Here is a 22,401-nt window from a genome sequence, read left to right as displayed (position 1 = left end):
GTCTAGGGATGAAACGATTGGAAAACAACATGCATCAGCCGTTTAAGTAATCATATATTTCTCGGAAACGAACCGATAACGATGAGGCTGAAAACAAAATGATATCAAAAATACTGAAAACGTGACTACATGAACAAAACCATGTCAATATCGATCGGAAACCAGTAATGAATATCGAAAACATTAAACTCGATGTTTAACTTAACATGACTATATAATATTGTCTCTCCTCTAGCCTTGTACTCAAATTAGAAATTTGATAAATATTTATGGGTCTCAAAACTACGGGTCACGGGTCACATAGATACATGGACGATAAATATTGAGATATTTAAAAATACGGTGATTACCGTATTATAAATGTAGCATTTTTCATGAGACTTTGGTAAATTAAAGAAACGGTTGGTAGAACAATAAAATCGTTTTTTTATTTTTACCATTTCTATTTTTAGTTATTGTTTTCACTCCTGTGATGGCAAAGGCAAACTGGTCACCATTGCTTCCTACGCATCCGAGTTAGCCGCAGGCTATTTCATAACGTATAGTTGTGAATTGTGAGATTTTCTTTTAGTTTCACAGTGTATGGTGGCGCACCGGCAGTCCGGCACATCCCGGCCTTGCCCCGATACCACGACTGGCCCTCAAAAGCCTTATCTTTTCACTTATGCTTATACTTATCAGCTAAAACTTAAATTTTCTATCTTAGATTTAAATTTAATTTTGAGGGGTTTTTTTATCGAAATTTATTTTTCAGTCTTTGCTTTTAGATCGGTAAAAACATGTATATAAAAGTTTTATTCACAATTTTTTTTTTTTGCAAATATGCCCGCGTCGCGGTCACGGTCGCGTAGTCGCGCGCGCGCGGCGAACGCGTGTGCGTCGTGCGGGGTGATTCTGTTCACCGCCCCATGGGCCGCACAAAGGGGTCCAATCTTTCACCCTGCAGAATGGGTTGGCGGTGGACGCTCGTAACGCTAGCGGCTAGCTGGGCATAGCATTTTGCAAACAAAACACACATGATAAGCTACTGTTATCCTAACACATAATCCCTAGTACTACATATGACCATTTATTTCTACTACTCGATCGAGCACCATGACTCCATGAAAGCTTATCTACAGGTGGTTATATTACTGCAAATTGTCTTCACTCGATTCGAACATGACGACTACTACTACTACATGATTATTGCTAGCGCTGCTGCTCCAACGGCGAGGGCAAACGGACGGAGAGCTCCTCCACCAAGGCTTGCCGCCGGAGAGGCCAGGTGCATGGTGAACTTGGAGCACGCAGTCGTAGCTCAGCGCGACAGCGACGCTCTCTCCCAGCCCCCATGCGTTCCAGCAGCATCTCGGCATCGCTCGCGCCGAGTCCTGCAGGCACTGCACGCAGTCCGCCGGCGCGCGGCCCGCCGCGCACTGCGCCAGCACGCTCCCCGCCAGCCCCGTGTTGGCGCCGTCGTCGAACTCCTGCGTCGCCGCCAGCATCGTCCGCCCCGACCCCGACCGGTTCGCGGCGGCGGCGGCGAGCGCCGACACGGCGCCGTTGGCCAGGTCGAGGAACGTCGGGTCCAGGTTGTCGCTGAACGGCAGGATGTCGCCGTCGAAGAACCACCGGTGGAACGCGCTCTCGCGGGGCGAGGTCGCGTCGGTGTCGGCGTAGGCGAGGTAGCACCCGCTGAGCCACGCGCCGGCGCGGCGGGTGTCCGCGCCGCAGCCTTCGGCGACGTCGATGACGGCGGCAGCGAGGCAGTCGCGGCACTGCGACGGCGTGGAGTCGCCGAGGCAGGAGCCGCGAGCGAACGCGCGGTCGTCGTCGTCGCCGCCAGGCGCCCGTCCGCCGGCGCCGGCCTGCATGGAGGCGAAACCCGTCGGCGCGGCCTGGTCGGGGAGGCTGGCGAGCAGCGTGAGGAGGTTGGCGCGGAACGCGGTGCCGTTGCTGCCAGTGGACGTCGCCATCGGTGCCGGGGAGCAGTCGATCTGAGGGAAGTAGCCGGTCGTGTAGAGCTGAGTACCGCGGGCTACAATGGCGCTCGCGCCGCCGACGACGACGAGGAGGAGCTGGGCGACGAGGAGGAGGGAGGAAAGCTTTCTGAGCGCCATGAGCGATGGATGGCACGACACCAAAAGGTGTGTTCTATGGCAATGGGCGGATCGAAGGAGTCAAGGAGGCGGGAGCAGACTACGGCTGTATTTAGTTCAGCCCAAAGTTTAAAATTTGGTTAAAATTAGAGATGATGTGACTTTAAAGTTGTCTGTGTATGAAAGGTTTGATGTGATAGAAAGTTGAAAGTTTGGAAAAAAAACTTTGGAACTAAGGCTGTGTTTAGATTCAAACTTTCAACTTTTTCCATCACATCAACATATCATACACATAACTTTTCAATCACATCATACTAACTTCAACCCAAACTTTCAACTTTTGAAGGAACTAAACACACAGCCTAAACACAGCCTACCAGTGTGAGCAGTGGTCGACAGAGCCGTTGCGCTACTACCCGAAATGGCACCTGAGGGATGGGGGTAGCACGCGCCATTGCACCAGCTGCAAGCGAGCACAGCGTGCGAATGGCAACCGGCAATTGCCGCGAAAGGCTCACGCCGATTCGAGAATCAGGAGGGGGCGCGTTACGTTCTACTGATCCCTAGCTCGCTGCAGACGACGACGCGGCCGGTCACCACCCGTTGCTCGAATTGGCCCTCTCTCCCCTTACTCGCTTGTATTTTGGTGAGCTTATGTTTATGCTAGGTATAGCAGAGAGGTGCCATTCCTGGTTGATCTGATCCGCTCGGCACGAAACTTCGACGCAAGTCCATCCTCTGGTGGCTTAGCAGAGTTACCATTTCTTCATGGGCCATTATTGGCGCTTTTCCCGTTCCGAGTATTGCTAGCAATAGCTTGCGTTGCACATGTCAGTGGCAAAAGGAAAACTTGCCTGTTGAGAGGCAATATCGCTGAAGCCACGCCTCTCGATCGAATCGAAACCATCCAAAGAACAAGGCGATTAGAGATTCAAATTTTAAATAGAAATTCAAAATTTGAAAATCCGTTTTTTTCTTCAAAATTTTATACTCAAATTTGCAAAACCCAAATCACAATAAGAAACTTTAAGCGCTCTGCATTGAAAGCTTAAAAAAACTATTCCCAAATTTAAAACATTTAACTCAAATTTTGAAATTTTCAACTAAAAATTAAAAAACATCTACCCGGATCTGAAAAACTTTCAAATTCTGAAATGCCCAACTAAAAATTTAACTTTTATTGAAAAAACAAAAAACTCTACCCAAGATTTAAAACTTCCAGCACAAATTTTATAACTTTCAACCCTATCATTTAGGTATTTCATTATACGCGTTGGCATAAACTGAAAGAAAAGACTGTTGTTAGGCTTGTATTGTGTCGTCTAGTTGCAACTCTCATGTGTACAAGAAGGGCGAAGACGACTTCTATTGCTAGCCCAACGGTGCCAACTAGCTGCTCCGCATCAGGGTTTACAAAACCAATGAATTCGATTGGATTTTGCTAAAAACCAACGTTTCTACGTGACTCGGCAATAGTTCTCCTCTAAATCGATGGGTTTCTTCCAAATTCAAATTTGGATTAAAAAAAGTGAAAATATTTAGAAAAAATACTATAAATAGTATGGTATAGGTAGAACCTATTGGCATATAATTTTTTTTAGAAAAATGCTGAATTCCAAATATGTCATCCTTGTTAAAAAAATGTTAAAAAAAACTAAGGAGGTGTTCTGTGCTGAACTCTAAAGTTGTACTAATGGGCTTTAATTTAGATGGTGGGCATTCTATTTGGGCAACGGTTGGTGAAGGATGTCAAGATGCATATTGAATTGTGCGTGAAATGTCATATGTGTTCTAAATTATTGCCTTCTATGAATTTGTATAGCATATTGTGTGTATGCCAATGTGAAGTTATCAAATTTATAGGAAATGGACCAAAATTTTTAGAAAATTTCCCCATTTTTTTAGCCTTTTTTTTCAGTATTTTCTACATTTTTAGGAAACCGGCTTGCGCGGCTGCACACGTTGCACCACTGCTCGAAATGGCACCGGAAGGGGAAGGTGTTATCCCAAGTTCGCCATGCAAAGACGACGAAGCTGCCACCGCCCCTTTCTCGAACTGGCCTTCTCTCTTCACTCGCCTGAGCTGAGATGCTCGAATTGGCATTCTCTCCAAACAACATAGGCCGGTCCACCCCAAACAACAAAATTCATTTCGGACCTTACTATTCATCACCTGTAAGTTCAAGTGTCTTAATTTAGTTTTGGTGATTAATGACAAATCTAATAATATGAGACTAACGTTTTTATGAGCTTCTCTTTAACTAGTCTCGTTTAGATATGAAAATAAAAATGATGAGAGGTATGTATTAAACTTCACATATTCTAACTTGGTCTCTCTTGTGGATCCAAAATATAGTGTGAGCTCCGTCATTAATCTTGATTGATTATGTGCATATGTATTCCTTTATATCCATATGTATGCACATCTTGAGGGGGAGCTTATTATATATTTTGTTTATTATAAGATCTCTACCTTGATTTGAAATCATCTTTCATCCCATCTCTCTATATTGTTTATATCGGGTTATTATCTATCACCAAAAAGAGAAAAGATTGAAAGATCTTGGATTAAACAATTTGTGTAATTGTTGCTTTGATGATAGATGATAAACCGATGTTTATGGGATTAACCTCTCTTTTTCATAAGTTGTTAACTAGGTTATTTCCCGATGATGAGATGTGGTAGATATGCATTCTTTAGTGATGGACCTTAATCATGATAAGGATGAAATGCATGGAGATAAAACGATATGTACCACTTCTTATCTCCTACTTTTTGATAGGTTCATATATATGATTTCCATGTTATTGTTATATAAGTGTGAGACTAATGTTTACTCGAGTCGTATCTTATTTAGTCTCATTTACATTAAGAACATGGAGATCATGAATGTATATGTTTTATGTTGGTCTACATCTTTACTACATATGCCTTCTCTATGTGTATAGGATAAACCCCCATTGGTCATTCTCTAATTATGCATACACTTGCATCTCTTGTATATTTATTTGTATGCATATATTTAGGGGGGGCAAATCCTATACATTTATTGTGCATGTTCTAGATCCATGTTATTCACCTATTATTTATATCGGATCTTTGCACTTAAGGTTGCATACGAGTATATGACACTTGTGATGTTAATGAATACTCAAGAAACATATCCATATCTTTCATATGCAACCGGTTGGTCATCAAGTGAAGGATGACAACCGATTTGTTGAGACTAATGTTCTCCTTTGAGATGTGAAAAGGAATAGGTCCCACTATGATGAGGCTGATGGATGACACCATGGGTTAATGGTCACCAAGCCAAGGACATCGCCATGTTGGTAAGAATGAAATCAAGCTTGTAATGAGAAGAAAGTCTTGACAAATGATGGTAAATACCTTGGTATAAACATGGTTGAATCAAATGGTCACAAGTGTTGATCTCGACTCAAGCTTGACCCCAAGATGGATTTTGCAAGGCAAAGGTATAATGTAGCTAAGAATGTTTTCTTAGCCTTTTCCCGGTCTTGATGTTTGGTGTAGACCGGATTTGCTAGATAGGCGCCGTACTATCAAGAGGGGTCTATGAAGCGAGCTTGTGGATGATCTTGTGCCTTATTAGTTCATATGCATGTAGGTGTATTTGGTGGGCTTGTCTAGCCAAGTGTGGTGAGTTTTCTCAAGTCCTAAACAAAGAGATATGTGGGCAAATCCTATAGGTTTGGGTAGCCTCATGTGGTTATGTCCGGTGGAGTATCCTTTGGAGTGTGAGCCCTTTCTCCCTGAGAAAATTTGTGTTTCTTGGATGGATTGTTCATGGGTTGGATAGCCCTTTGAATAAGCTTTCCATAAAGTCCAAGAACGCCAAATTCCGAGACCCGAGTCAAGAGATATCGTCGTTTTACTAACGGTCGGTTGAGCTGAAAAGTGAATTGCGGTATGACCGTGGGCCTTAGGCCGGTCTGACCGGCCCCACAGGTCTGGTTTTTGGTGGCGATACAGAGCCGCCAGAGCCGCAACCAGTCAGACCGAGCCGACGGCGGTCTGACCGAGCCGTGGACGGTCTGACCGGCCACTACACTGTGGTCAGACCGACCAGGTTGAGTAGGCTCAATGATTGCCCTGTAACGGCTAGTTTTCTAGCCGTTACAAAGTAGTCCGGTCTGACCAGCCTCACAACAGCGGTCTGACCGACAGAGCACAGAGTTGGGGATTTCGGTTCCAACGGCTAGTTTTGGTGGTTGGGGGTATATATATACCCACTCCCCAGCAGCAAGGGTAAAGTTTTGGCACTCCATTGCATTATCTTGAACCCTTGCAAGAGCTCTCACACCCTTGTGCACTTAGTTTTTCTAGTGAGGTGTTAGAGAGTGAGTTAAGCCAATCCAAGTGCATTGCTTCATTGTTATAGCTAGTGTGGCACTTGATCATCCTCGGCAAGCATCCTAGACTTGTTACTCTTGGAGGTTGCCGCCTCCTAGACGGCTTGTGTAGGTGTTGCCCGGTGACCTCTCCGAGGAGATTGTGGAGGAGGCCCGGCGCCGTTTGTGAGTTGTTTGGAGTTCACCACCTTCGGAGTGAAGGAAGAACTACCCCGAGTGATCGAGGCTTGGGTAGTCCTCTCCGTGGGCCAGCTCCCGCCTTGCCCACCCCTTGACAAAGGAGGCGTGCGGTGGCTTCGTGGTTGAGCGGTGGAGTTGGGCTCGCCTCAACAGGGATTAGGAAACCGGCGAGTTTCCGAACCTCAGTGAAAAATTCCTTGTCTATTGTCTCATTTATTTGTTGCATTTACATTTGTGCTATTTACATTCATAGAGACATATTTGAGCCTATATCACCTAGGTTTACAAAACTTAACTTAGTTGCTTAGTTAACCTTGCACCTTACCTTGCCTAGCAACTTAGGTTAGTTTTGTTTAAGTGCCATTAAGTTTTAAAACCGCCTATTCACCCCCCCTCTAGTCGGCCTCCTTGATCCTACATAACCCCTATGTACGAGCAACACTAACGCGTACTATGATTCTAAGGTCCTGTTTGATACAGCTCCAACTTCTAAATTTAGCTCCAAGAGTTGAGTCTGGAGTGGAGTTGTGGAGCTGCTTAAACCCAGCTCCACAACTCTAGTACATTTTGTGAGAGAGCTCCACCCAACTCCACTCCCAATTTTGATGGAGCTGAAACTGTTTGGTTGAGCTCCAGCTCCAGGAGGGGTGGAGCTGGAGCTGGAGCTGTGCTAAACAGGCCCTAACTACCCGGGCTCAAGCTCTGAGATCGTCACGCCGTTCGCTGACACAGCTGGCGGCTGCCCTCCTCGCGCGGGTGACGGCCGTCGATCGTTGTAGTGATATCACCGCCAGAACGGAGGCGTCGTCCACCGAGCGTGGTCTCACTTACGATAGCAGGAGCAGTACGCCGGCCGGGATCGAGGGATAACCTGCATGCCGCGACGATGTGGACGTGGAGTGGCTGTGTCGTCCAGCATCAGCGCCGCGCGGCCGACGCGTCGGGCCGGAGCCCCGGTTAAATTTCTTCTGCACGCAGCTGAGCATCTCGGCACGAGGCTACTCCCTGCCCAGCGACGCCGCGTCGCCGACGTACCGCCTCCGCTATACCGATCCGGCACCTCATTTGTCACATACCCGTGCCTTCAGGCACGGGAGGGGAGAAAGGGTGTGCATATAGATGGCCATATGGCCCACCCGGCACGGCCCGGCCCAGGCCCGGCCTAGGCACGGCCCGAGGCGATCGGGCCGGCACGGCACGCCTGGCACTTCGTGCCATGCCGTGCCTGCCCACGGGCTGAACCTCAGGCCCAGGCACGGCCCGACAGCAGTCGTGCCGGGTCGTGTCGGCCCGACGGCACGCTGAGCCCACCGTGCCCGGGCCAGCCCAGGCACGCCAAACACTAACTGCCACTTGTTCACTTCAGTTTTGCACATACATATCGAAAATGCCATGTCCATCACAAAAATCAGCACAAAACCATCCAATTCACAAGTTAACAGATCACAATATCACAAGTCTCAGATTACAATATCACAATTCACAAGTTATATAGTATGTGCAGTATGACAATTCAATTCACTAACTCAACTTCTAAGTCTCACAGTTCACAACTCAAGTCACAAATCCACAATCACAAAACACTTTCAAATACTAAGTCTAACAGTTCACAAATCACAGTTCAAACTCAAGTGATCAGTCACAAACACTTTCAAAAATAATAGTAGCTGTGTAGTGCAATGGTTGCCTCATTAAAAACCTTTCTAGGTAAAAACTCACACCTCGTGAGAAAACCCTAGAAAGGAAAAAGAGTGCATCCCACAGCTTTCATCTAATTATCACATTAAAGTCCAAGTCCAGTACAATCATCCAGTTCCAGTGGCACTGCCACTGGTTACATCATCAAGACATAAATTCTCAAACGATTTTATAAGCTCTACATTCTCAGCAGTGTGCTGCAACTTCTTGTCTGCCTGCACCCAGTCCTTGATCAATGCCAAAGCTTGCACCATGTTAGGACCTAGACGTCGTCGTCGCTCCTCGATGATCCTGCCAGTTAAGCTAAAAGCAGACTCCGACGATATAGTAGAAACAGGAACAGTCAAGACATCTCTAGCTAATATGGACAGAACAGGATATGTGTGTTTGTGCTCATGCCACCAGTTTAGGATATTGAAGTCATCGTCGAATTGGTTGACAGTGTCACTATCAAGATAGGCAGACAACTCAGAGGCATTCAAGTTAGCATTAGAAGAAACAGCCTGAATCAAAGCAGTAGCAGAAGTTCTCCTGGAAAATGGACCAGCACCAAGTCCAGAACCTGGACTGGCACTAGCACCAAGTCCAGCACCAAGTCCAGAACCTGGACTGGCACCAGCACCATGTCCAAGTGCATCACTGGCACCAAAAATCTTTCCCCAGGCTATCTTTTTCTTACCAGCAGTACAACCTGGGGTTATTCTTTGCAATCTCACAGCACCAAACTTACTTTCATACTAAGAGAAAATGTCAGACAATGCAGCCCTAACCTCAGTTAAATAAGTAGAGTAATCAGAGGTCAAAATTTGTGACATAATTTGTAGAACATTGCTAAAACCTCTGATCTTAGCCCTAGGATCCAAGATAAAAGCAAATGAATACAGAAATGGAATCTCAGACCAGTATGCCAAGAACTTACTTTTCATGGGAACAACAACATTTCTAAAGTTATTATCATTCTCATAAGTGTTAAGATGTCCAGCAATCTCAAGAATGTGATGCATAATTAATGGAGATGTTGGATAATAAACACCAGACAAAATAACAGTTGAATCATAAAATTGTTCAAGGAATAAAAGCACAGTTTCAACAATTGTCCAGTGCAAATCAGTAAGCAATAGTCTACCATTTTCCCTAGGATAATGAGTTTCAATAAACAATGAAAAAAGCTCCTTATGTGGGAAGAGATGCTTGAGCATTAGATAAGTTGCATTCCATCTAACATCCATGTCCAAACCAAACTTACGAGGTCGAACACCCTTAGCAATACACCAGTTTTTGTATAAAGCAATGCGCTGATTAGATGCATTCACAAATGAGATGGCTGTTCTAAAATCTTGAAGCATGGGTTTGAAAACTTCTAGACCAGCCTTAACAATCAAGTTGATTATATGACATGCACAGCGCTGATGCAAATATAAATCACCAACATATGCAGACAACTTAGGTTTTAGAAAATCCATTGCCTTAGTATTAGAAGAGGCATTGTCTAGAGTAATAGAAAAAACCTTATCAGTCAAACCATATTCTTCAACAACAGAAAGCACACGTTCAGTAATATTCTCAGCAGTGTGCTTCACATCAATCAGCACCAAACCCAAAATCCTTTTCTCTAATTGCCAATCAGAATTAACAAAATGAGCAACAACACTTAAATAATCCTCCTTAGCATTACCAGACCATATATCAGATGTCAAAGCAACAGAGTTAACAGACTTGAACCTCTCAATAAGCATAGCACGACTCTTGTCAAAGTACTTAAAAACATCTCTACTAATAGTTTGCCTAGAGACAGCTTGGAATCTAGGGTTATGAACATTCTGAATGTACTCCTCAAAAGTAGGAGATTGACCAAAATTCAGTGGTAGATCCTCTACAGCAATCAATTTAACCAACTCAGTTCTAGCATAATCAGGATCATATTCCCATGGACGAACAGTACCATCAGCATTGAGCTTAAGCATAGACTGTGACAAATTACTAGCAGTTCTAGGTTTGCATGACTTGAGATGCCTAAGCAAATGACCAGTGCCACCAGATGAATGAGCAGACAAAGTTTTTTTTGCAGTGATTGCATTTAGCAGAAATGCGAACCTTCGCGCCATTGCGTGATTCAAAGTGTTCTTCGAAGTCATCCCATACCTTGGATGATCTTGGCCGCTTGTTGGTAGCACTGGAGTCGGTGCCGGACAACGCGCCTGAGCCACCATCACCGTCACCGCCACCGGTACCGTCCACGTCCGGCTCCGTCTCCGGCTGCGACCCATCGAAGTGAGGAGGTGACGAAGTGATTCCGAACACCTGCACATGTTCCTCCTCCAAGTCATCTTCGTCATCACCCCGCATCCCCATCAACCTCAACTCGTGGTTGCAAGAGGATGGATCGTCCATCGTCGGCACTCCGGTTCCTCAACGGCGGCTACCGCTCAGCGACCTGCAAGACACACAGAATGAGAGAAGAGAGCAGTTAGGGACCGGAGAGAAGTAGAAAACCAAGAGAGGAGAGAAGAGCAGAGATAGGTGTGTACGGTGTACCTGCGCATCCGGAGCACCGGAGTTGCCGTTGATGATAGAGATCGACGGATCTACGAGAAGAAGATAGCAGAGACTGGGTTTGGGGAGTGATGTGACAAAGAGCTCACGGAGAAACGGTGAGCGGGCGATAGTGGCAAAAAAAATGAAAAAGAAAGAGGAAATCGAGAGCACGGCCAACGATCCAAAGACTGGAGAGGCGGAGATGAGACAAGGTCACGGATCCGGCGAGGCAGCGACCCTCGGTGGTAGATCCGGCAAGGCGTTCATCAGAGACGGCGACGGAGAGGGATGGAGAGATGGAGGCGTGGTCGCGTGGAGGTGGAGGCGTGGATCGACGGAGGCGGAAGCGGAGGCGGAGCGGTCAAGGCGGAGGCGGAGGCGGAGGCGTGCGTGGATCGGCGGAGGCGGCTAGGGTTAGGGTTAGGGTTGTGAGGGAGGCGGACTGGCGGAGGCGAGAGGACGCGGTGGCCTTTATATATGAGGCGTGGGCACGCGGCGGCGGCTCCCGATGGGCCTCGTCGGGCCGTGCCTACCGTTATACAGGCCTGGGCCGTGTCGGCCCATCGTGCCGTGCCGGCCCATCGTGCCGTGCCGGCCCAGCGTGCTGCTGCGGGAGCCTAGGCATGGCCCGGCTGTCGGGCCAGGCCGGCACGGGCACGAACACTGACGGGCCGGGCCGTGCTTGGGCCGGGCAGTCGGGCTGCGGGCCATATGGCCATCTATAGGTGTGCAGTTTGTAACAGCGTGTAGTGAGGCGTGTTTCATCTACAGGGTACTAGTATCTACTGGTGCTGCTTGATTTTTGTCAGGCGTGTGCTTACGTAGCTCAGCAATTTTGGACCGTGATGGGGGTTGGCGGCATCGGTCTTCGCATGAGCACAATGACCCCGAAGGCCCGAAGCAGAACATGTCCGACTTGGTGGACACATGCCCGCACCTACTGCACGAACAACAGCGGATCCAGAAAAAAATAGCAGTATGATCTGAGCAAACTATATAAAGTTATAGTCCACCAACCCATCTACGTATGGTAAAAAAATTTAGTGGGGTCTTCGTGGAGGTTCTCATAGTCTTCACACCTGTAGTGAGGCTCGAGACACCACTGCCCCCATGCTGGATCCGCCCCTGTGCACGAATCACACCATGAAAATTACTTAGAGCGGATACAATAAACTGATTCAGCATGCATGCTCCAAAATACGACATATCATCTTATTCTTATATGGATGGGAAAAAATTGAGAAGGGAGAGAAAAGTGGGCGACTAATCTGGCGCCGGTGCTAGCACGGCCTCACACGCTCATGCAGCCGTGAAGACGATTAAGAGCAAGTTTAATAGTAGGCTGTAAACCGACTATAAATTTATATGGAAGAAAGATAATTTAAAAAATAAAGAGGGTTGACTCTTATACAAGAGCTAGCCATTCACATACTTCAAGATAAATACATTAAATGCAAAGGTGAGAGATAGAGAGAGGAGGAGAAAAATAGAGATAACCTTATGGCTGATCTACTATATATGTTAACCTAATATAAGCTATAAGCTCATACTTGGCTCTATTATTAAACTTGCTCTAACAGCATTTACAATGCTCCACGCTATACAGTGGCCAACAATTTTCTTTTTTAATTATTTTTACATATATTAACACTAAACATATCCAACGTGTCTCGAGCTCTCAAGCTACTACTGTACTCTTGGACTTCGATGGGGAGAGCCATGGCTGCGGTGGAGCTCGGGGCTTGTCACAAAGACAATGGTAGAGTTGAAGGTCGGTGGAGAATCTAGTACATGGAGGTTAGGTGGGGTGCCTACCTCGTGAATGTGGGGGTGGATAATTAAGCTCATGAGACGACAACGAACAATGAATGAGCTCGGGGATATAAAGCTCGATGTAGGAGATGCTTGAGCTTGCGAGCTCACCTCTGCGAGCTTGTGGAGGAGGAGGTGATGGAGTTCGAGGATGTAGAGAGTTCATATGGAGCTTAACGATAGAAGCTCAACAAGAAGACATAGTGGATCTGGAGCTTATCTGCAATGATAAGACAATGATTAGAACCATGAAACTCGACGAAGGAGCTTAACACGTTATTAGAACTCAATCTCACCTATGCGGAGTCTATGAAGCATGAGGCACTGGAGTTTAAAGAACTGCCCTTACCGTCGGCTGATATAGTCAATAAGTAAGTTAGCTGGTAAATGGGGAGTATATAAGATAGTCCTGATTTGTCGGCTTGTCATTTTCTTAAAAAACTTTGCTAGACTGTAAGATTAGTTTCACGTAAGTGGAAATCATTCCGATTTAGATGAAGGGATATAAATTAAAAGTTTTTGGGTTGGATAGTCTTCTATAAAGTAAAAAAAGGTGGAGTATGTTTTAAACAAATAAAATTCATGAGATTATTAAATGGACTTATTTCTTTGGTCGTAGTATTATTTTCTGTTGGCCCGTCTTAAGTTGTTAGAAAGAGAGAATAGGATAGTGGCAAGAGGTGTGTGGTTTTTTTTTCTTAAACTCCAAATCTCTTTTTTTTTTCAAGTCGTCGAAAGAAAAGTCGTTAATAACCTGAAGAGACTCTCCCAAGACAGAAGGAGAGAAAAATAATGCACTCGTGTAACTTAAATAGTGTAGTTTAGCAAATTCGTTAAAATCCCCTTTTGGGAATCTTCGGCCTCCCCAGCGGCAGGCAGGCAGCGCGGCGGCACGGCAGCCTCTCTCCCCTCCTCCTCCTGCTGCCCGCGTCCCCCCTTTACCTCGCATCCGCCGCGGATCTCCGCCTCTCCCGCCATGATGGACCTGGATCCCCGCCTCTACGAGAACGTCGTAAGCTCTCATTCTACCTACGCACCCTGCGCCCTTCCTCCCCACCTCATCTTTGATTACCTCTCGCAACTCGATTGCTTTAAGTATTCCTTGTTGGTTAGTAGGTAGGTTTTCTAGGAACCCATCTCTGCTGTTGCTGGAGGAGGGGGGCAAAGTAGGTGCTTTAGCGAATCTTGTTTGCTTCGAGCGCTGCCATTATGTGCCCCTGCTTGATCTTTTCTCCGTCTGGGTGCGAATTCGGCTTTCTTGTGTAGGTTGGATCCGTTTAGTGGGGAGGATGCGATGGTTAGTTTGGTTGTTTGGGGGTGCTCATGCTAGGGCTTTTGGTGAAGAAAGATCGGGAATTTGTTGATAAGGTGCTTGCAGTGCAAAAAAATCGGTACTTCCACGATGAGGTAGGTTGAAGTGGTCAAATCAGGAACTTTCTTCATTATGTGTGGCTTCTAGTGCAGAAAAAGATAGGATTTTACTGAAATCGGGCGGAATTAATTGGCATGAGCGCTGGAATCCAGCAGAATGAATTGGCATTCTACTGGTTATGACTTAGGCGGCATGCCATGCCATGCCAGCAACCACAGCTTAACGTATCATTCTCTTCGGCAATACTCCAGGGGGAAATCCTTGTTGAACAGGTTGTGCTGAGTGTAAAGTTTGAACCAACAGTGCACATGTTTCTCTGTCATGTATTTGTTGAATAAGACCTTGGGATACTGGAGCATTTTAGACAGTAGTGCCCATTTGGTAAAATCTAGGTAAAAGGGGTATGCCTGATATTTTTCCACAAATTGATGTGACACCAAAGCTAGCGAAAACGTGGTGTTGAAGTCTTTTCTGTTGTTGCCCTAAAATCAGATGCTGGTCTGTGCTATCTGCTCATAGATACTTCTGCATTTATCATCGCTCGATTAGCATCAAATCATTATTGACAATGCTAGTTGCATGAATATGCCATATTTTTTTGTTTGCATAGATCATAAATGTAGCTGTGTTCATTAAGCAAGTATATAATAATATCACTGCTGATATTTTCCATAAACAGAACCTACTTATAACTGTCATTTGTCGAGGCTTGAAAGTTTTCTTGTTCTAAATTTCGGCTAACACTGGATGTCTATGTTTACCTTCGTATTTATTGAAGGTATATACTGCTATTGACACTAAATTTTCATTTTTTCCAGTCCGTGAGTGATAACGATGTCCGCAACATAGTGTTGTCTTATCTTATGCACAACTGTTTTAAGGAGACTGCTGAGACATTCTTATCCAGCACTGGTTTGGAACTGCCTGTTGATTACACTGTAGATGTAGATAAGCGTAAAGGTATTTATTCACATATCAACACTGAATCTTGTATCTTTCTTTGGATGTTCAACACTTGTAAAATTGCTGCATAAGCACTTTATATTGTTATGTTAGTTCATTTGTATCTTTTTATGAATGCTCATGTTTTTGTTTGTCTACACAATCCTTAGCAGCTTCCCTTTCAAGTTTCATGCTAATAAAAGATGTGCTCTCAGCTCACTTGTTTTAGGGACAAAAAGGCTGTGCTAACGACACCGTTCATTAGCTGAAATAATCTTTGTAAAATCAACCCATCAATGGAATTGCAGCATAATTTAGCTAGTGGGACATGGAGTCATTTCAGTTCAGTATAGATGCAGTTTTTGTTTACTTGTTTGTTGTCAATCATTACTGAACTTGTTGGATGTGATCTCTGTTGCACATAATTGCAAATGCAAGTTTTATTGAACACTTACTACATAAGTTACACATGTTATGAAGTAATAGAATTGTGTATAGCTATATTATTCTTTAGTACCTTTTCCGTACAAAGTGTAAGATAGGTTTTTTTCTAATAGCATGCCATTAATATAGGGTTTATTTCATGGTATGACTCTTTACTGTGCTGTTACCTCTATACTCCTCATACAAGGATACCTAACTTTCTTGTGCAACATGGATTTAGGATTAAATATAGCCCTTAGAAATAATAAATTAATAATTATGGGGTTTCTGGAAATTTCCGATGCTCTGTTATCTTGGATGGAATTTGTAACTTCATTTGAAATAGTTGGTGGTTAAAGCAGATAATATGGATTGTATCTAATCTATCATGAACATGTACACTGTGCCAGTATTAAAAAATGCATCTGCATTCCATTTGTCTAGTCGCATGCACTTGCATCTAACGCTTTTGTTTTGGTTTCTTTCAGCGATTTTTAGTTTTGTGTTGGAAGGCAATGCCCTGAAGGCTATAGACCTGACAGAAGAGTTGGCACCTAACTTGCTAGAGAATGATATGGATTTGCATTTTGATCTTTTAAGTCTTCACTTCATTGAGTTAGTTCGTTCTAGAAAATGGTAAGTAGCTTTATTTTTGGAAAAAAAATAACTGTGCCATGTATTTTGGATTAATCTGGATGTTTTGACTGACAGCACAGAAGCTCTTGAGTTTGGTCAGAAAAAGTTGACGCCATTTGGGAAAGTGCCCAAGTACGTTGAGAAACTAGAGGTAACTTTTCCTAAACCTACATATGCTTATATTAGACAGTTTTCAGGTCATGCAAATTCTGTCTTCTTGTCAGGCCATCAATTTAGAGAACTGGCAATGATGTTAAAGAACTTCACTACCATTTGTTACCCATACAAAAGAGGCAAAACAAAAATATTGGTCTTGAAAAAACTTTCAGTATGGTGAATCTAGTTTATCACTATGCATGAGATATAGATTTCTATTCAAGTACTTAGCTACTTGCAAAACAGTATTGGTACCTGGCACACCTTCATTTGCCCTATGTTGCCGCCTTGTAGATCTGATTTGTCATCAAAGTTATGTCAGCCTGTTTTCTGGGCTATCATGTATTTTGTTATCTTTATTAAATACATCAGATTTAAATGGCAGCGCGGTTTTTGTATTGCATTTGTTTAGTAATTGCTGGTGCTATACTGTCCTATCCAAGTACCGATGCTAGGTAGTCCATCATTATCAACGCCGGCCATTGGGTATTATATTTATTAAATGCAAAATATGGTGAAAACGTTTGAAGTAGAGGTGCCGCTTAACAAAATAAATATGGAACATATGGTGACATACTTTTTGTGTATTGAACTTATGATTGGCTGCTTTGTAATGCTATGCTTGGAATACTATGAAAAGTTAACTTTTGTTTTATATGTATAGGACTTTATGGCCCTCCTAGCTTATGAAGAGCCTGAGAAGTCACCTATGTTTCATCTACTAAGCCCAGAGTACAGGCAGAATGTTGCAGATAGCTTGAATCGGGCTGTTCTTGGTATGTTCTAAGATATTGTTCTTGGTATGTTCTAAGATACTATTTGCTGTGGTCTCATCCGCTGATGACACGATTGTGATCTTTGTCTCATGATCAATGACAGCACATGCTAATCGACCAGCATATTCATCATTGGAGAGAGTGATACAGCAAGCAACTGTGGTTAGACAATACCTACAGCAGGAAGTTGGCAAGGTAACATCTCTATCTTTTTCTTCATCTCACGATCAATCATGATTCTGTACGGCTGCATCGTATCTTGTTGAACATCTTTTTTTTTGTTCTTATCTATCTTAATTATTGCTATTTCTTTTATTGGGGTGCATGTTTTTCCATAATCATAAGTTACTACAGTCCACTTAAACTTCTATTTAACTATTGGTGTGCTTTAACATCATGATGCATACATGACATTTCAACTCTTGGAGCAGGATTCTTACCCGCCATTTTCTTTGAAGGCCTTTCTGAACAAGTAAGGTGCAACCAATCAATCGTTAGAAAGATCACCTCCAGGGCTCCAGTCCTATGGCCACCAGAGTTCCCTTCAGAATGTGTAAAACAGTTGCGTGAAAGCAAGCGACGGGATGCTCATGCACATATTATTCAGAGAACCGCCTTCTGGATTAAACGATATCATCAGTGGTGTACCAACAATATCATCTGCATCGAAAGAGGAATGTTGTATAACTGTTGTTTCCTCATTTACAGTTCCCCATTTCCCCTTTACCCGTTGACGCCATCGAAAGTTGTACATATCAGAACCTTGAGCTATTCTGTATGTTCGTGCAGAGATATCGTCAGTTTGAACCAATCTGCAGTGCACTTATTACTATGCCTGATGCTTGGTCTCTACAAACTATTGGTGTGTTTTATGGCGTCCATTTCACCATATCGACTGTTCCATTCAACCAAAGATAAAAGGAAAGCAGAGCAAGTGACAAGACCATGGGAGGAGAATTCTCAAAAATTTCTTAGAATGTGCACTTGATGCTATGCCTGATGCCTGATGCTGGTTTCTACAAAATATTGATGTTTTTCATGCCGTCCATTTCACGACATCAACTGATCGATTCAACCCAAAAGATGAAGGAAAGCAGACAAGAAAGTGACAATACAATGGGAAGAGAATTCTCGAAATCCTCATATAATCAGAAAAGGAAAACACGGGTGCCAACTTTAGTTTTCCATCGTGAACGCCGGGAATCACGAAAGATGAGAGCGAGCGGAGGGCAACAAAAAAAAAAAAAAGCTTCTTTCCGTCCCGTGAATCAAACCGGGCAAATCGTAGAAGACCTATACGCAAATTGCAGAAGACCTATAGGTAAGCGAATCCAGTTCTTCCCCAGTAGTAGCTTTCAAGTTTCTTGAGCCGTTTACGCTGCAGTGGCTGCCAGCTGCTCTGTGAATTTTGACGATGCTTGCTCTTTTTTTTTTCTGGCCCTCGTTTTACCGGTTCCACTATAAATAGGCAGGTGAGTGCTTCTTGTCGTAATAGTAAGCTCATCACTTGGCACCAGCTGTGAAAAAAGCTTAATTAGTCAATTCTCTCCGTCAGTTGATTTTGTTTGGCCAACGGAACATGGTAATTTCTCCCTGTTTGTTCATTAACTTGTGTGTATTTATCTGCATGTATGAATGATTGCGTGCGTGCTGGCAAAAAGAAGGAATGGAAATAAAAAAGATGGTTCTTTGATGTAGAGTTCTCTGGGAAACGAACATTTATATGGGAGTATGTTTAGTGTCTTCATGAAACTTGTTCGTAGTTTGTCCTGCTAGTTTATTATATCTTTGAAGTAAACTTTCAGTTTCCAGGTTACACTTTCAGAATTTCAGTAGCTTGCTTGGTTATAAGATCAAAATGACATACTGACATCAAATATCTATCCTGCAAAAGGTAGAAACTGAACCAAGCTTAGCTTTTGTTGGTCGGTAGAATTTTGTTAGGACCAAGAGGCTTAACTCATAGATATGCAAGGATAACAGAAATCCTGTTAGTCAAGAAGAGTAATACTACCAATTATATTGATTTAAGTGCTAATAGATGGTGGATTACTTCATGATGTATCATGAACCTAACACAAATATAATGATCTGTTCATGTCCAATAGAGCTTTAAAGGATTCAACGGGAAGAACCCGATACTCGTTGGGCCGTGGGGAGGGTTGGGAGGAACCCTTTGGGACGACGGCGTGCACTCCACGGTGAGGCAGGTCGTGATTACTCATGGTGCAGCCATTGATTCCATCAAGATCGAGTATGACCTGAAAGGAAAGTCAGTCTGGTCAGAGAAGCATGGAGGTGATGGAGGCACCAAAACTGATCAGGTTTGTCTGAATTTTGTCCCCAAGTCCCTGACCTGAGAATTTAAGTACTCAGATGTGCCAATGTCATCACAATTTTATTCCATCTGCACAAGTATGCTACTTAAAACTTAAAAGTAACATTCTTGAACGGACATGTCATAGTTGTGCTAATTTGCTAAATAGATTAAGCTAGAAATTCATTGCTGCAACTGTTTTCTGCAAACAGAAGACATGAACGTCTTGCTACTTTTTCTGAAGAAATCACATACTCTGACAAGAACGTTAGGCTGCAGGCGTTTGAGTTTCAGACTGAGGAAGTGGTGCTGTTTCTAACAGGTGAAACTCGACTACCCTCAAGAAATCCTCACCTCTGTCAGTGGCTACTACGGATCATTGGGAGGCTGCATCGTCGTAAGATCACTAACATTCAGGAGCAACCTCTCCAAGTACGGGCCTTTCGGCTCCGAGGAAGGGACGCCCTTCTCGCTCCCAGTGGCGGTCACCGGTAAGGTCATCGGCTTCCATGGCAAATCCGGGTGGTTTCTCGACTCAATCGGCTGCCATTTCAAGAAGGAGAAGAACGCCACTCCGTCGTCCAATGCTCCTTCAGCTCTCAGGAGCATCACGAGACCTCATGACAAGAATGGCAACAGGTACGCAGATAGCAATGCTGGGTATGACATGGTTCTTGCCGTCAGAGACAGAGGTGACAGCTACAGTGTCCTGACTAGCAACAATCCCAAGGAACAGTATCCTAACCAATCACAGGATGCTACTCTCTGGAACAAGGTAGGATAAATTCAGAAACTCTACAGTGATTACTTGGTTCAGAGTCCTTTACATATATTGTAGCTGAAAGGGGATTTATTAGTACGTGGAATTTTGCTGTAATGTACAGATGGTGTCACTGCCTAGTTTCTACTCGGATAATGGGACCATGACAATAAGCACTCCGGTGAGATTTGGTCCCTGGGGTGGAAATGGCGGCACCATATTCGACGACGGTATATACACTGGTGTTCGACAGATCAATTTAAAGCGAGGATTGGGTATATCGACGATGAAGGTCCTCTATGATCGAAATGGGCAGGCTATATGGGGTGATAAGCGTGGATCCAGTGGGGCAGCAAGGGCTGAGAAGGTGATGCAATTTCTGAATTTCAGCTTCTGAAAAATTACTCTGAAACTGCACTTCAGCTTCTGAATTTTCAGTTTCAAACTTGTGATGTACTGCTACTAGTACTAGTCCTGATGGTATGGAGATTTTGTTTGACAGGTAGTATTCGATTTTCCATCAGAGATCTTAACTCACATAACTGGTTACTTCAGTTCGACGATGATCATGGGATCAACGGTGATCAAGTCTCTGACATTCCACACGACGAAGAAGAGCCATGGTCCTTTCGGGGATGAGACTGGCACGTTCTTCTCCAGCTGCCTGACCGAAGGTAGGATAGTAGGATTCCATGGCAGGGATGGGTGGTACATCGACAGCATTGGAGTCCATGTCCTTGAAGGCAAGGTGTTGTCACAGAGAGCTGACAGAGCATTGACCGAAACGAGCCCGTCTCGGCACGCCGATATGCTTGCAGTAGCACAGAGGGAAATAGGAGATGAGGTAAGTGTACCATGTCCCAAATGCTAAATTGCAAGAAGTATTAGTAGATTTTCAGAACATCTTTTTCTGTGTTGCTGATAGTGAAACTATTATGACCAATGAAAAAAAGTGTTTTCTTTTTTTTTGTGAGTGTGTAGGTTACATATGGTGTGGTGAAAGAACCAATACCAGTAGGGCCAGGGCCTTGGGGTGGCGAGGGAGGCAAGCCATGGGACGATGGTGTCTACACAGGAGTGAAGCAAATCTACATCATGAGAGCCGATTTCATCGGTTCTGTGCAGATTGAGTACGACAGGAGTGGCCAATCCATCTGGTCCACAAGGCACGGCAACGGTGGCCAGATAACACACAGAGTGAGTTTGATTACTCAACTTGCTCACCTATTTTCAGTAACAAAATTCAAGCTGTTTCATAATGATCCGAGACAATGTGGCAAAGCAGATGAAATTGTCTGCACTGCAAGCATCAACCAGTCTCATGTAACCAAAGCTTAAAGACTTCAGATGAGATTTGTATGATGCTAATTAATCAACTGTTCACCAAAATGCCGGTGCAGATCAAGCTGGACTACCCACACGAGGTCCTGAACTGCATATACGGCTACTACAACACCTGCCAGGATGAAGGGCCCAGAGTGCTGAGGTCGATCACTCTCGTCAGCAACCGGGGGAAGTACGGGCCGTTCGGCGAGGAGGTCGGGACCTACTTCAGCTCGGCGACGACGGAAGGGAAGGTGGTCGGGTTCCATGGCCGGAGCGGCCTGTACCTGGACGCCATTGGCGTGCACATGCAGCACTGGCTGGGTGACAGGAACAGAACTGCAGCTCCCAGCTCTAATAAGTACTACATCTCCAAGTACCTGTTTTGATTGAGCTCTGCAGAATTGTGTTCTTAACTTTGTGTTTGAAGCATATGCTTTTGATGTGAAGTCCAAAGTCCAAACACTTTCAGATTTGAAGAGTGGCGTGTGATTTATTGTGTGAACTTAAAATTATTATCCGTGTGCATTTCCTAGATTCAGAGGCCTGGAATGATTTGATCATCTTCCATATGAAACAAAAAACATCAGAATGTATGTGATTTATTTGTCCGGTTTGGAGATTTGATTCTCTCCAGCAATGGAGTTGTTTTTTTTTCTTTCAGAGAAGTGATAGGCCTACCGATCAGACTAAACTTTCTGTCGTGTCAAAGATCACCAAAAGAGGTAGTGATCTGATCACGATTTCGTTGTCATGTTTCGGGTTCAGTCGTCTTACGTTTGCCCAGCTGGTTTCCGAGGTGGAGTCGCTATGGGATGAGGACATCCTGGCGTTATTCTTTCTTTCACTGGTGACATCAAAGGCGGCAATGCATGCATGAAGCATGACGTTTGATGTGCTTTCAGGATTAAAATTGCTGCATTTGTGCTTGCTGCTGGTAAACACTAAACATGCCATGTTCTTGAGCCCAACCTGGTGGAGAGAGCAATGCAGAGGGAGTAGAGTATCAATGCTAA

At 44.3% G+C, this 22,401-nt stretch overlaps 3 protein-coding genes across 6 annotated transcripts; 2 read left to right on the top strand and 1 right to left on the bottom strand.

Annotated features, from left to right (window-relative positions):
- Positions 1–997: 997 nt before the first annotated feature.
- LOC107281096 (cysteine-rich repeat secretory protein 38) lies at positions 998–2,705 on the bottom strand. Its single transcript, XM_015783934.3, has one exon. The coding sequence runs from the start codon at positions 2,100–2,102 to the stop codon at positions 1,131–1,133; it is 972 nt and encodes a 323-aa protein (XP_015639420.1). The 5' UTR covers positions 2,103–2,705; the 3' UTR covers positions 998–1,130.
- A 10,810-nt stretch (positions 2,706–13,515) lies between these two features.
- On the top strand, positions 13,516–17,796 carry LOC4327889 (uncharacterized). 4 transcript variants are annotated; one of them, XM_015766165.3, is made up of 8 exons: positions 13,516–13,692; positions 13,947–14,087; positions 14,871–15,012; positions 15,906–16,053; positions 16,129–16,204; positions 16,874–16,985; positions 17,089–17,180; positions 17,444–17,796. In XM_015766165.3, the coding sequence occupies exons 2-8, from the start codon at positions 14,004–14,006 to the stop codon at positions 17,459–17,461; spliced, it is 672 nt and encodes a 223-aa protein (XP_015621651.1). In that variant the 5' UTR covers positions 13,516–13,692; positions 13,947–14,003; the 3' UTR covers positions 17,462–17,796. The 4 variants fall into 4 exon arrangements, with proteins under 4 accessions (XP_015621651.1, XP_015621650.1, XP_066160514.1 ...); XM_015766164.3 differs by having other exon boundaries at positions 17,417–17,796; XM_066304417.1 differs by lacking the exon at positions 13,947–14,087.
- A 500-nt stretch (positions 17,797–18,296) lies between these two features.
- LOC4327888 (jacalin-related lectin 3) lies at positions 18,297–22,043 on the top strand. Its single transcript, XM_015766163.3, has 7 exons — positions 18,297–18,567; positions 19,094–19,309; positions 19,625–20,077; positions 20,187–20,429; positions 20,565–20,906; positions 21,044–21,259; positions 21,463–22,043. The coding sequence occupies exons 1-7, from the start codon at positions 18,565–18,567 to the stop codon at positions 21,772–21,774; spliced, it is 1,785 nt and encodes a 594-aa protein (XP_015621649.1). The 5' UTR covers positions 18,297–18,564; the 3' UTR covers positions 21,775–22,043.
- Positions 22,044–22,401: the final 358 nt, after the last annotated feature.

This window comes from Oryza sativa, chromosome 1 (assembly GCF_034140825.1).
Source record: "Oryza sativa Japonica Group chromosome 1, ASM3414082v1".
Lineage (NCBI taxonomy): Eukaryota > Viridiplantae > Streptophyta > Magnoliopsida > Poales > Poaceae > Oryza > Oryza sativa.
The sequence above is the reverse complement of the archived record's forward strand: the minus strand, read 5'-3'. Positions and strand labels throughout refer to the sequence as shown.